The 12,286-nt window shown below is 44.8% G+C and overlaps 1 protein-coding gene across 2 annotated transcripts in view; it reads left to right on the top strand.

Moving 5' to 3' along the window:
- Window positions 1-12,286, top strand: part of LOC140420984 (kelch-like protein 4) — a 564,196-nt gene that overhangs the window by 324,362 nt on the left and 227,548 nt on the right. The window contains exon 1 of one of the 2 annotated variants that reach the window (XM_072505212.1): window positions 9,500-10,048. The exons of the other annotated variant lie outside the window; for it this stretch is intronic. Coding sequence (XP_072361313.1) covers window positions 9,633-10,048 — 416 coding nt within the window. The 5' untranslated portion in view covers window positions 9,500-9,632. Of the gene's footprint in view, window positions 1-9,499; window positions 10,049-12,286 lie in introns of those variants that run through there. 2 annotated transcript variants of the gene reach the window in all.

Raw genomic sequence — 12,286 nt, 5'->3', positions numbered from 1 at the left:
TTATCCTTTTAGAACCATAAAATCCCTATAGTGCTGAAGGAGGCCATTCAGCCCATCAAGTCTGCACCGACCATCTGAAAGAGTCCCCTACCTAGGCCCACTCCTCTTTCCTATTCCCATAACCCCACCTAATCTGTAGTCTAAGGAACAATTTTAGCATGGCCAATCCAACTAAACTACACATCTTTAGATTGTGGGAAAAAACCAGAGTACCCACAGGAAACCCACGCAAACATGGGGAGAATGTGCAAACTCCACACAGATAGTCCTCAAGGCCGGAGTTGAATCCGTGTCCCTTGCACTGTGAGACAGCAGTGCTAACTACTGTGCCACCGTGTTGCCCCATATGTGGCACATTATCCGAATACGCTACATTTACTTGCTCCCCATGAGTTACCCAACATGTTACATTCTAAAAAAACACCAATAAATTTGTCAAAGATGATTTCCTTTCATAAAACCATATTGATTATGATTTTCTAAGTGCATTGACATGACATGTTCCCAGTAAATGATGCCACGTTAACTGGCCTGTGGTTCCTTGTTTTCCCTCTCCCTCCTTTCTTGCATTGTTCCGTTTGCTAACTTATAATTTGCTGGGAAAGTTCTAGAATCTAGGAAATTTGGGGAAATCATGAGCAGTGCATCTGTCAGGACCCTTGTGTTCTGAGACGGTCCTCCTTTCGGTGTGGACTCCAGGAATGCTGCTTGGTTACTGGACAGATTGTACATGCTTAACACCTGTTTATTAATACTGCAAAAACAGGTTACCGAATATGTATGTTTCTCCTGAACATGGTGTTCCAACCTCTCTCTCTCAAGTTGAACACACAACTGATTTATGTACTGATAGATCATCAGCTATGTCATATATTAGCATATCCCTTCTATTAACCCTTTAAACTACACCTCCCACAAGTATAATATCCATTTTCAACAACAATATGAAACCGTCTGTCGTGTTGGGTGTTCCGATGCACAAATGATCCAACACGGCTGTAGATGGTACTCTACTATTGTCTTAACAACGACAATTACTAACTGCTGGCTTGGGTACGTGCTTCATCAGCTAACCTGTGGACCGAGCCCTATCACTATCTTAGTGATGCATTCAGCACATGGTCTATGTCTGAGTGGCTCGCTGTGAGCTCTGTGCTCTGAGCTATCTCCTGGTAGAATGAGCGGGAACTGTGGTGTTCCCTGTTTTATAGTGCGTGTGCTCTCACTGGTGATTGGCTGCAATGTTATGTGTGTGTTGGTTGGTCCAACTACCTGTCCATCAGTGTGTGTGTGATTGCACCATGATATGCTGATGTGGATATCAGGACACCGTCGGCGGAATTTTCCAATCCTGCTGAAGTCGATGGCTTGCTGCATTTTCCTGCCCTGCCCCCTTCACGGCAGAGAAAACTCCATCCAAAATCTTTAATTAATTACATTGCGTTTCTGTAACTCGCTTTTTACAACTACAGATTCTATCTAACTCCAACTATTGCACCTCCCCAAGTCACAGATGTGAGGGATTCAATCTGAAACAGTATTTTTGATCCTGAGGTCACGAGATATAAGAGCCTTCTTCTGCATCCAGCAGGAAACCATCAACAAAATGGGACAGCAATTTAGCAGCATTGCTGAAAAACAGTGTAGGTTTCAGAATTACCAAATGACAAGGGCAACGAAAGACTGATCCAAGAAAGAAGAGCACTCGGGAATCGATGTTTAGACCCTCTGGGACTAGAATGGAAAAATCGTGACTCTCGGAGGAATTTACTGCTCTCGTGAAGCACACATGAAAGACATTCAGAATAGGAATGCTCTTCAACTTCAGGGAAGACTCTTGCAGCAAAGTCATTCACTGCTGCATCGAAAGCTGAAAAGGCATTGCAGATCTGAGATTTTGATTAATCTGGATGATAAAAAAAAAAATAATAATTCCTGTAAGCCTTTCAGGAAAAGAAGAAATGACTTCCTGATGATATTTCGGAAGAATTGTTTGCTTTCTGTAGGCAATGGTAAGAGAACCACGCTTCTCTCTGTGCCAGGCTGCTTGCTAGACTCTGGGCAATGGGAAGAATTGCCGAGGATATGGAGACAAGACGGCACCATCTTGCAATGGGACAAATTTCAAAGACAGAATGAAGACAAATTTCTTGCAGGCGAATAACTCAGTGACAAGATTGCTGTGCAGGATCCTGCAGCTTCAGAAGTACTGAAGATTCTGATGCAGCTTCCGTGTTGACATGCATGTTGAAAGTGAAGACTAGGTTAGGTGGATTGGCCATGCCAATTTGCTTTGTGGCGTCCGAGATGTGCAGATTAGGTGGAGTTATGGGGATAGAGCAGGGGAGTGGGCCTAGGTAGGATGCTTTTTCAGAGGGTCAGTGTAGACTCGATGGTCCAAATGGCCTCCTCTGCACTGTAGGGGTTCTATGATTTCCATGGATTCTATGAATACTTTCTGCTGGGGCTGAAGTACAGGTGCCAATTGACTTTCACTCCTGGAAGCCAACAGCTCTATGGCAGTATGATCCTCTATGGATTCTGACATGGAATCACACAAGGCATTCACTCTGGAATACTCTTCACGGATAACAAGAAATGGACTAGGCAATACATTGATAGGTTCAGTGGAGCAAAGATCTGAATGCTCCTCAGCCATTGGAAACACAGCTGACTCCTCCAAAAACGCATAGTGCGATGCATCTATCAGTTGGCAAGACAGACTAATCTCAACCTCCAATAGATCACTCAGTGCTGTAAAGGCTTCTTCCTCATCTCTCTCATCTGGTAAGAGCCATTTCAAGTGCAGCAGGTCTTCAGGCTGGTCACTGTCAGTTGCAGTGCTTTCTGTATCAGCAACCTTTGGCCTAACATCATGACAAACTAAGAGATTCAGAACTTTAATATCCAACCAGTGTCTAGTGGATGGTGTTTCTGTGAAAGAAAGGATCCTACGGCTGATGGGATAATTTTCCTCAGCTTCTGAAGCCTGAAGCTCCACTGGTTCAAATAGAAGGTTGAAGATTGTTTCATGAAAGATAGTGTTTCGTTCAAATAGTGGGCATCACCTGGGTTTTCCAGAATTCCAAGAAATGTACCAACATCACCACTCAATAAGGATATGCGTTGATTGTGATTGATCCTGGTTACCTACCGTAATATCTCCTTATGTGGCTTGAAGTCAAATTTTGCTTTGTAATGCTCCTGTGAAACTTGTGGAGACATTTAATTATGTCAAAGGTGCCAAATAAATACAACTTGTCGCTGAAATTTGTACCAATTCGCTGTTTCTGAATTGAATATCAGGTTTGTCCACATGACAACAATAGCATATGTAATCCATTGGATGCAAAGCGCTTTGGAATATTTTAAAGTCATAATAATTTGCTATATAATTGCAAGTTATTTTACCAAAACAAAATGCCAGATCTGCCATTTCCATCTTTTTTCTACAATGGGAATATAATTTAACTTGTTTACAGCTCACCTACACAAGAATTGACACTATTAGGAAGGATTTAGCAACAAAATATGGAGTAGGTTTGGATTAGGTCGGAGGTGGCGGGTGGGGGTGGGGGGGGGGGGGGGGGGGGGAGCGACTTGTGTTCATGTCTTAAAATCCAGAAAGCCATCCCAAATCCACCTCCGATCACCCCACTTCTGCCTTTAACAAATGTTGCAAATCCATCCATTACATCCAAACAAGACCTGTCAGATTCAGGATTTGTTTTGTAGAACAGTAGTGCTTCCTCGGTGCTTTCTCTTTGTAAGGCTCTATTGAACTGATTGTAAGATGGCAGCCTCCAGAGAGACTGCTTCATTGCATCGTCATATGACTACAGCAAACCAGATGGGACATGTAGTAGTGTTGCAATGTAATACTGTTGCAATGTTTACAAGCTCAGCTTGTCAGTGCAGGAAGAGATCGGGGCGCCATTCTTAAATGCCGTCCCACTATCTTGACCCCCTTGGACACCCCGCCATGGCCTCCGGAGCCCCCCACTGCCCCACCTTACCTCTCAGGGGGTCTTGAGCTGCCCTCACTCCATTTCTTAAAAGCAGGACACCCCTGGCACTTCCAGGGTGTCTGGCTGGCAGTGCCAAGGTGCCTGTGTGCCAGAGGGAGAGCCAGGGTGCCACCCTGCCCAGAGCCTGACCACCCGGGAGCGTCTGATGGCCTGGGAGACCCTTTAGGTGCATGTTTCTGCACTAAATGGCACCATGACAAGGTCTCCCAGGCAGGGGCGTTAGTTTCCGGGCCTCGGAAGAATCAGGCACCGACATATTTGAGCTTATTGGCTCATTTAAATATGTTAATCTGGATCTCGCCCAGTGAGGACAAGATCCACATCGCAATGTCCAGTGAGATCTTGTTCGATCTCGCAAGGCGTTCTGAGCTGTGCAAACTTGCGAGTGTCTCTTGTGAGATCTAATAGCCCCTCGTGTCCCAAGCCGGGCGTGATGAGGCCATTCGATTGCTCCCAGTCTTAAAATTGTGCACATCACAACGGTATGTGTGCATTGTCATTGGCTATTCATCTGCATTTTGCTCTTTGTCTGAAGAGTGTCTTTCCAATGGCACTTATTGCCTTGTTAACTGTTGATGTTCTATTGCGGTTGTTGGGGATGCGTGGACTCCTGAGATTAAAGGTAATTCTGTACTCAGTCCAGCTGGTGAGGTCCCTTCTACCTGATTGGCCAATTGTTGTCAAAGAACAGCTTCACACTGTGAAGGCACAGCTTTGCTAGTAGTGTGTATATGCCTGCGGTTATGTTGGTATATTTGGCCATTCACTTCCATCCCACACAATCAAAGAACTAAGAGATTCAGAACTTTAATCTCCAACCAGTGTCCAGTGGATGGTGTTTCTGTGAAAGAAAGGATCTTACGGCTGGTAACAATTTCTCTGCTCATGTCCCAAGTTTCCACGATGGCTAAATTCTGCTGAGAGTGTTGATGGTTTCTACCCTGACTGGCTCTCCAGTGATCAGCTCTGGTAATGGTTTGACAGTCTTGTCAAGCTAATATTTCGCTTTCGGCCATTTCACCTTGATTTTCTTCACTCACACCTGTGACTACTTCAGATTTCAGTAGCTTATTTGCTATTGGAAGAGTAATTTGTGCACAATGTGGCATTAATTTAAATCTTTGGACAGGGCTAATTTCCCTACCCCCTGTTGGTGTATTTCCCCACTTGAGAATTTCCGTATATATATCTGTGCTGGATTTACTTGATTTCTTGACAATTCCTTTGATGGTGCTTTGGAGCAGATAGTAACAGTTTGAGAAAAATGCTTTGAAGTAGCTTGTGGTTGGACTCCACTGTTACTTTATTACTCCCAAGAGGATCTTGAGGCATACAAGCAAAAACAACTGCCAGGCACTCTTTCTCAATCTGAGTGTAGTGTTAGTACCCTGAATGTAAAGTTGTCTGCTTATCCTTGCTGCATTTGGGTTGTTCCCAGATCTGTCTCGCTGGCGTCAAAGTGCAAGACAACTTCCTCATTGGTGTCATAGTACTTTTACACTGGCACAGTCGTCACTAGTTGTTTGACTTTAGCGCTTCTTATTCTGTGTCCCAATACCACTGCACATACGTGGCAATGAGCGGGCATCATGGTTCATACTGATGACAAATAAGGCAAAAATGTTGCTGTATAATTCATGGATCCAACAAATGGTTGCACTGCTGTTACATCCGTTGGGTGCTGCATCACTGCCAAAGCTCTCACTTTGTCAAGATCAGGGTGACAACATTTTACCATCAGTGCATGACCTATGCACTTGACATCAGACATCTTCACTTACAGTTTTCACCTGTTCAGATTCAGGTTCAGCTGGCGAGCTCTCTGTCGCAGTCGAATTATGTTCCAATCATGGTCAGCTTTGACTTCTTCCATTGTGTCTCCATATCCATAGGCTAATTAATCATCTACAATGGCGTCCACTACAGGAGGAACATGACTACCTCATGTTGTCTATGTTGATACTCTTCTGAAGCCATGGAAATGTCAAACAGCAGTCTCAACTATCTGTATCTCCCAAACGCCATCCAGAATGTCATTAGAAAGCTACTGCTTTCATTCTACTCCACTTGCTAGTAACCATCCTTCACCTCGGGTAATGAATATCTTTGCCTTGGCAAGTTGCGGCAAAATGCAGTGCTTTATTTCGATCCTTTGTGTCTAAGCATACTCTTACCTTTCCAGATTGTTTCACTGCTACCACGCTGCTAATCCAGTCTGTAGAAGTTGTTACTTTTTTGATTACTCTCCTCTTTTACCTCTCTTCTATCTTGTCTTTTAGGTTTGACTTGAGAGCAACTGGAACTCTTCTCATCAAATGCTGAAATGGTCTATCATCTACATCTAGATGATATCCTCCAGATAGACATCAAAACCCTGCAAGCACATCTTTGTAGGTCCTCTAGGGTATGTTCTGGGTGAATGGTTTTGTTCTGGGTGAATGGTTTTGTGTGCTTTGACATGTTGGAAACTTCTGTTGGCATGTGCAAGGTCATCTGTCCAAGCTTTAAATTTGCTCCAGCTTAAATGAGTGGCCATTGTGTCCCATCTATCATCTGAAACTCCTTCTTGCCATTGCATTGGGCTCACAGGCTAATCTATCCTCTTGGTATGAGTATCGTGCCATCATGTACCCTCAACATTACTTTGGAGGGTTTAATTTTTGGATTGCTATGTTAAGCCACTTTGCACAGATCAGTTAAGTTCATTATGTTGAAAGATGTATCGGCGTCTATCTGACATTCTTACTCACTTGATACTCTCCTTCTGCATTCATCATTATAACAGTCACAAACTATTTATCTCCTATAGACTTGACAGAACCATCCTGTTTTATCGTGCCTGGTTCTTGATCAGGCTCTTCTGCTGATAGCTCTCCAGTGGTCATCTATATTTGCTTCTTACTAGCCAAACGCTTGTGTGTGAAATGATTTGAATTCTTGCAGTGAAAACATTGCTCTCCCCACACAAGGTAATCCTTCTTTTCACCTGCACAGACCCCTAACTTTCCCTCCACCACACCCCCTCAACTTCCAAACACCTTTCCAGGCCTCCGATTTAACCCATCGAAGCCTCAGACCTAACACACTCCAGGCCTCTGGTACAATACCCCAGGTCTCTGACAGTCCTCCCTATCCCCAGACCTCTTTCCCCTTACTATGTCTCTGATCACAACCTACCCCCACCTTCTGACCTTCCCCCACCCAGGCCTCCAATTCCCTTCCCAATCCTCCGATCATTCCAACCATGGTCCACCAAAGGTTTCTCAGGATCAGCAGCCGTACATGGATCAATCCCCTGTTCCGGATGCAACCTTATCTTGTCCTTTGGCCCCCCACTGCCCGTTTCCTCATCCAAATGGAAGCTAAGCCTGTAAATTTGATTGTCTATCTGGCAAGGAGCAAATCAACATTGTCAAACAATGGTGGTGAGTTAAATCCTGACTTTGTGTTTTGCATGCCTGACTGACAGCACAGCCATTCCCTACCCCTCTTCTGCTCCTGGTGGGTTAGCAAATTTATAATCCAGACCGATATCCAAGTAAATTGGTGACTTTACTCCACTGTGTACAACATTCCAAGGGAACGTAGGTTCAGTGCTGCTTTTATTTTATCATTTGCACTTGGGTCACAAGACAAATAAATATACAACCGGGTGATTTTTAAATTGCATAAAAGTTGACTACAGATGACAAAAAGAGTCTTTCTTGCTGAATCTAAACTTTCTTCTTCAGAAACACAGAGATGAAAATGGTTCTCCATATCTGAGATGAAGGGTGCGATCTACTGGCCAGATTGCGCCCGAATGATGTCCCTCTTCTGAGATCTACCTGGCTCACCACACCTCGTGTGATCTAACGCAATCTCGCGAGTTGTCACAATCTGAATCAGGCCTATTGTGGGAGGGATCACTATCTGGAAAATCTGCATATTAGAGCGAGAAAGCTAGTCTCACTCTAATATGCACTCACCTGGTCTACTGAAGTTCTGGGATTTCACCCCTTTGCCTCAGAGACCTCAGGTGAGCACCGTTCAGTCTGATCTTCACAAATAGGGACTTGAGGGGTCTTCCAGGGGATTGGGAGCCCCCAGGTGTTTGCCCTCTGGGTAGGGTGGCATCCTGGCACTATTGGTGCTGTATGGGCACATTGGTACTGCCAGCCTGCCACCTGGGCACTGCCCCAGTGGCACTGCCAGGCTGGCTTGGGCATTTCCAGGCTGACAGTGCCAAGGTTCCAGGCTGGCAGTGCCAAGGTGCGAGGCTGGCATTTTTCTTTCCCGGGGATCGGGCCTGGGGTTGCCTGCCCATATGAGGTGGTATGCGGGAGGCCCCGAGGACCCCCTTATAGGTGAGTTGGGGCTTTGGGGGGGGGGGTCACGACAGGGGGTCGAGAGATTGGTGTGTGTCAGTGCAGGAAACGGGTCTAATTGCAGCCTCACCAGGGAGTTCCCCGCTGATGCCCTGGAATGCAACAAAATCCCGAAAGAGAAGGCACTGCGCGCTCTGAGAAATACCCGACTAAACGGGCTCGTCACGGGACTTTGTTGCAATTTGCTTAATCGCGTCCAAAAGGTCGTTTTCCAATTTCAAGAAGATATGACAGCCAAAGTTTTTAGAATGAGAGAACTTTATTTTGTTTCTGGTTTTTATTTACAGCTGAAAGTTTTGGTCACAGGCAACTTCTAACAGAATTTCCACTTTTGTTTTGTGCCTCTGTTTAAAGCATGACCTCCTGTATTAAAGTCACCCGGAGGGATGTTTTTATTGCTGGCAAAATACCTGGAAAACCATGAATCAAAGCTGATATCCTGCATCGAAAGAAATCACATCTTTGGCTATTTTTAACCTGCTTTCAGTGATTCCTTCACATCGTACATCATGCAGAGAAACTGTGCTCGATCAATGACACATCTGCAAGATTTAAACAGCCTTTGCCCTAGTTTAATCACATCACAAAACATCCTAATTGACTGAGACCACTCTTCCCTCTCACCACTTTAAGCTGCTGTTTAGTGTATGCTTGGGGTTGACACTTGTCTTTTGACCCCTTTCTTCAGTGAAGAAAGTGATAAGGCAAGTCAAGGAACCATTAAAGTCAGACCAAAAATAAATGCTTTTTTGTTGCCTCAATCCTTTAGTGAGTTCATGTGAGTGCCACACAGCAAAGGAACAGGCTGCATGTACTTTTCCCGGGAAATGCAAGCCTAGTACTTTATTTATTTCATGTTTTCCTGGATCTTATGTTGCAGCTTGTATTTCCTTAAACAGATGGGATCTTGCTACGCAAAGGACAGTGCTGTTAAAATCTGTGTTTAACTCCATGTAAGACCAGCTGCTGTTTAGAGTTTTGGTAGCTGTCTTCCTGTGTTAATCTGATTTACTCGTTTGAGGGCTGACCTCATCATCCTGTCAGTATGGTATCCCACCTACACTGTTAGCAGCAGCTTAGTATTAGCAGCGAGTGCTAGCTGTTCTGTGTATCGCACAGAGAAGAAAGGGCTTGTTCTTGTTGGTTTCTCCAGTGAAGGGATTTGGTGCAGAGGCGCGCGACGGTGGATAAAAACAAAAGCAGTCTGACATCCACAAGTTTAAGGCTGCCTTGGACAATGATGTCCGTGTCCGGGAGGAAGGAGTTTGACATGAAGCAGATTCTGAGGCTGAGATGGAAATGGTTTAGCCACCCCTCGCAGAGTTCTTCTGGGAACAGTGGCTGTCTTCAGCAGGAGGGATTTGAGCACCGTGGCATGGGTCAGAACAGGTTGAAAAGCCACTCTCGGGACAGGAGTGGTCTCAGGAAAAACAGCAGCCCTGTAAATAGTTTACTGGCACCTGTGCCAGCTCCAATTTACAGCAGACCTGACAGTCAGCCATGGCATCAGCAGAATACAGTACCACGCACACCAGAGAATGAAGGACTCGCAAAAATTTCTCTACAAGAGGACACCGTTAATGAAGAAGAAAAAGAAAACAAAAAAGCAGTGGAATCAGAAGGTGTTGATCTTTCAGAGGAGGTGACAGAGAGGTAGGAACTTGTGATCAGAAAATGTTAATAATACTGAAGAAAGCTGTGTGTAATTTATATCTTTTTTAAAAATCAATACATAGGGACTGTAATTCTAGAGTGTGCATAATATTGGCAGCATTTTTATGCATGCTTGTAGCTTTTTCTAGTGCTCTGCCTCTGATAATTGTGACTGATCAGTTGCTTGGCATATTATTACGATATTCTAGTGAAGGAGCCTGTGGATAATTTGCCTGCAATCACATGTTTATCACTCCTAGGTAAAAACATGCAAATATGTGCTGCAACTCCATAGGCTGAGAGCAGAGTTTTGTGTGCTCTGCGAATGTAGCCTCAGTCGTACTTCTGTATTCACTACAGTCAGCAGAGGAGACAAATGATTTATTCTGGGTTATATTTAAAACGTGTCAAAATCATGTTTATTCAAAGCTTCATTTTGTGGCACTTGTCGAAAGCAGATTTTCTTGGTGTTTTTCACCAGCACATATGAGTGGAAACTTCTGATTTATACTTCCCAAAACTTATGTTGGACCCACTCCAAAGATGATCCAGGTACTGCACAGGGTGAGAGTGTGGAACATGGAGTCATTGATTTGAACAGCACAGATGCGCTTAAGGGAAAGCTAAATAACTATATGAGACAGAAACTGGGTGAAACCGGGTGAGATGAAGCAAGGTGGGAGGAGGTTTGTGTGTAGAAAAGATCTGTTGGGCCAAATGGTGTGCAATTTTACTTAATTCTATGCTATGCATGTTGATTCTCAAACTCTTGGCTCCACCAAGTAACTGCGTGTCTTTAAAAACTGAGCAGCGAAGGCGCAGCGCATGGGAAAGGCATTACATTATGGACACTCTGGACTAATAGTGGTTAGATTCAAATTCTGAGCCTGAATTCACACGCAAAAATCTCTCTGCCATCAGGAAGAACAAGGAACAGGTGGCCACGGGAACGAGAGAAAATGGAAAACTGAGTTTCCACAGGTTGCTGTGAGAACACTGGCAAACTGTCTGAAGGCATACTGTCAAAATCACCATTATATGTTGAGGAATAGTCCACACCATGGGACACAGGGAAGTATGCAGAGAGGAGGAATAATCAATCCATATATATCTTGGGGAGAGGTGAGGGGTGGAAAACCGCTAACAGAAACATTTGTAGAAGTGGAGAAAATGTCAGAAAATTGGGAATAATTTTCCCAGAAAGAATTAAACATTGGGGTGAAGCCTTACCGGCAAGATTTTCCATTTCACCGGCAGTGCACCCCTGCACGTTGGTTTCCCGGCGGAATGGGGTGGCTACAATGGGAAATCACATTAGCCACTGGAGCAAAGGAGAATCCCACTGCCAGCGATGACTCGCCGCCAAGAATCACACGGCTGGGGAGGCAGAGTATTCATCCCACTGTCTCTTGTTAAGAACAGTCAGTGATTCTCCCTAAATTGGCCAATCAGTGATCAGGGAGTGGGCTCACAGTCCAATTAAAGGTGGCAAACAGCCTCTCCAAAGCTGGAGGACCAGTTGGAAGTCTTCTAACACTGAAGAAGCAGCAGCTTGCAGTTTAGGGAAGTGAGAGAGAGGAAGCCTCCAATGGAAGCATCCTTCTCCAACTTTTAAAACATTTTAAATTGAAAAATTCCCTCAGGGGAAGCCCCTCCAAAGGGCATCCTGCAGCTGCGCCTGAGACCAGACAGACAGGGCAGGCCACAAAGTCTGCCACCAGGAGGCCAACCATCAGGAAGCGACCTGCTCCCTGACTCCTTGGGGAACCCAGAGCCTGACTGGAAACGTACCAATCAGTGGTGCAAAATCCTCCACCTCTTTGCTTGCCCTCGTCGGGGCCTGAAAATCCGGCCACGGTCTCCCTTAATACTTTGGCTGACAACTGGGACTCACTGTAGACATGTTCCTATGGACACAGACTTTGAGGTTCCAAACTGTAGAGGGTTGCATTGGACTGCACATCCTGGCGATTCAGTCCCAAACACAGAAACAAGAGTCAACCATTTAGTCCTGCAAGCCCCTTCGACCATTAAATTATTCAATGTAAAGCATTTCTGTATATGATGGGAAGTCCCAGGAACATTCCACTCCCTCAGGATTGGGAAAACTGACACCAAAGGCACATTTTGCAGCATGAAAGAGTGATATACATCATCACAGCTGTTTTCGATGAATGATGGTATATACATGCCTTCATTTTCCAATGAAGAAATCCTTCAATTTCAGCAGCAGGGTAG

This window comes from Scyliorhinus torazame, chromosome 5, assembly GCF_047496885.1.
Source record: "Scyliorhinus torazame isolate Kashiwa2021f chromosome 5, sScyTor2.1, whole genome shotgun sequence".
Lineage (NCBI taxonomy): Eukaryota > Metazoa > Chordata > Chondrichthyes > Carcharhiniformes > Scyliorhinidae > Scyliorhinus > Scyliorhinus torazame.
This window is presented reverse-complemented; position numbering and strand designations above follow the sequence as displayed.